At 64.2% G+C, this 2,212-nt stretch overlaps 1 protein-coding gene across 1 annotated transcript; it reads right to left on the reverse strand.

Moving 5' to 3' along the window:
* Positions 1 to 295: 295 nt before the first annotated feature.
* On the reverse strand, positions 296 to 2,157 carry ETH_00042910 (uncharacterized protein; the record flags this gene model as incomplete). Its single annotated transcript, XM_013380197.1, has 5 exons — positions 296 to 424; positions 791 to 919; positions 1,042 to 1,221; positions 1,399 to 1,577; positions 2,016 to 2,157. Coding segments are annotated over 5 exons (759 nt in total), but the record flags the coding sequence as incomplete, so codon positions are not given.
* Positions 2,158 to 2,212: the final 55 nt, after the last annotated feature.

The following is a 2,212-nucleotide window of genomic DNA, read 5'->3' on the forward strand; positions in this document are numbered from 1 at the left end:
TGCTACTGCTGCTGCTGCTGTTGCTGCAGCAGCGCAGGCGCTGCTGCTGCTGCTTCTGGTGTGGCTGCTGCGCAGGCGCTGCTGATGCAGCAGCAGCACCAGCAGCAGCAACAGCAGCAGCGCAGACGCAGGGCGCAGCCAAGGCTGCCCTGGCTGCACGGACAGGAACAGCTAGACTCAAGAGACTGCTGCGGCACAGGGACACAGCCGCAGCTTTGCAAAGCTGCCTGAGGGGACACAACTAAAGTGAGGCCTGGGGGGCAGGGGCCCCTGCAGGGGGCCCCTAAATGGGCAATTACGCGCCTAGCCGCAGGGGCCCCTGGGGGCTTCTCAGCTCCGTTTGTTGCAGCAGCCGCGCCTTCAGTTCGAAGTGGCCCGCGGCCACCTCTAGTTGGAAGAAGGCTGGGGCTAGCCACGTCAGTTGCTGAGAAGCAAGCGCAGCAGCAGCACTAGCAGCAAATCAGACTGCAGCAGCAACTGAGCAGCAGCGCCTTACCGCGCCTGCGCACTCAGCTGCCTGGCTCCTAGACGCCAAGCAGGGCGGCCTTTGCTATCACCGCCTTTGGCTGAGTCACTATTCGCAGCAGCACCCCAGAAAACTAGTTTATGGGGACAGCAGAGGGGCCCCCGGGGGCCCCTGGAGGGGTCTCGGGGGCCCCCAAGACCCTGTCAAGTGCGGGTCTTCCCCTGGGTTTGCGTGTCTTTCTAGCTGCTGAGCCTTTTCCTAGTGCTGCTGCTACTGCCCCGGCCTCTGCTGCTGCTGCTGTGCTGCTGGACCAGTGGCCCCCACCAGGAAAACTGGCTCAGTCCAGGGGCAGAGGCGGGCGCACTGCGGCACATAAGCTGTTTGCTGTTCCTGGGGTGCTGCGCTGCGGCCTGCAGCAGCACCTGGGTCAGCCCTGGTGAGCCACCTGCAGCCCTGCAGCAGCGCAGCAAAGCCCTTTGAGGGTACCCTTGAGAAAATCCGGGCTGCTGCTGCTGCTGCTGCTGCTGCTGCTGCTCTTCTTGTGCAAAAAGCCCAATTTGCTGCCAGGGGCCCACCTGGCGGATCCGCAGCCCCCGCAGCAGCCAGCAATTGCCCAGGGGGCCCCTCTCCGGGTCTGGGTACGGCGGCACTAGCCGGACTCCGGCCATTGCCAGCTGCTGCAGGTATTCTTCGCTGAGGGGGCCCCGGGAGGCCCCTTCTGGGCCAGTCTTGCTGGGGCCCGTCCATGGGGTGTTCTGCAGCAGCACAGCAGCGGCAGCACCCCCACCTCGGCCCTTTTTGCTGCTTGCTGCCGTCCAACAGTGGGCTAATTAATGCAGCTTCAGGGAAAGAGCTGCAGCTGCAGCGGGAAGCCTCGCAACACTGCACTCTTTGGGGGCCCCCAGGGGGCCCCCAGGGGGGCCCCGACCTACCGCAGTGTCAATGGCGTGGAGAGCTATGTACCGGTAGCTGCGCCTTTCTTCATGAGTCAGGCGGACCACTGGCCTCTCCAGTCCCCGCAGCAAAAGGGCCTTGAAGATGAAAAGGCCCTTCTGCGGGTGAAGACTGTCAAGCCCTGAGAGGGGCTCCACGGCCCCCCGCCCTGTCCCACCTGCGAGCAGCAGCAACAAAGAGCAGCAGCAGCAAAGGCTGCCTTCGCTCTGCTGCACCACTGCTGCTGCTCAGAACTTGCAGTAGCTGCAGCTGCTGCAGCAGCTGCAGCAGAGTGCAGGCAGCCTGGGGAAGCCTCGAGAGCTCTTGAAACCCTGCATTCACTCTGCTGCAGCAGCATCAGAGTGCAGGCAGCCTGGGGACCCCCGGACCTCTACATGCCAGCTTTCACTCTGCTGCTGCAGCAGCAGAATGCAGGCAGCCTGGGGCCCCCCGGAGCTCCTGAAGGCCAATTTTAGCTCTGCTGCAGCAGCAGCAGAATGCAGGGAGCCTGGGGGCCCCGGAGCTTCTATATGCCAGCTTGCGCTTTGGTGCTGCAGCAGCAGAATGCAGGCAGCCTGGGGCCCCCCGGAGTTGTGGCCGCTGGTGAGGCACTCACCCGCCCTGCGGAATTCTTCAAAGGGGAAATGGACTTTGACGCAGCGCAGCGGCGAGCTGGGGGAGAAGAGAAGCTCCTCAGGAGGCAGCTGGGATTCAGCATTTGGGGCTGCTGCTGCGGCCCCTGCTGCTGCTGCGCCGCCCTGCAGCAGCAGCCCTGCTGCTGCAGCAAGCGGCTGCTGCGGCTGCTCCTAAAAA

This window comes from Eimeria tenella, genomic scaffold (assembly GCF_000499545.2).
Source record: "Eimeria tenella Houghton genomic scaffold, Eth_scaff4570, whole genome shotgun sequence".
NCBI lineage: Eukaryota > Apicomplexa > Conoidasida > Eucoccidiorida > Eimeriidae > Eimeria > Eimeria tenella.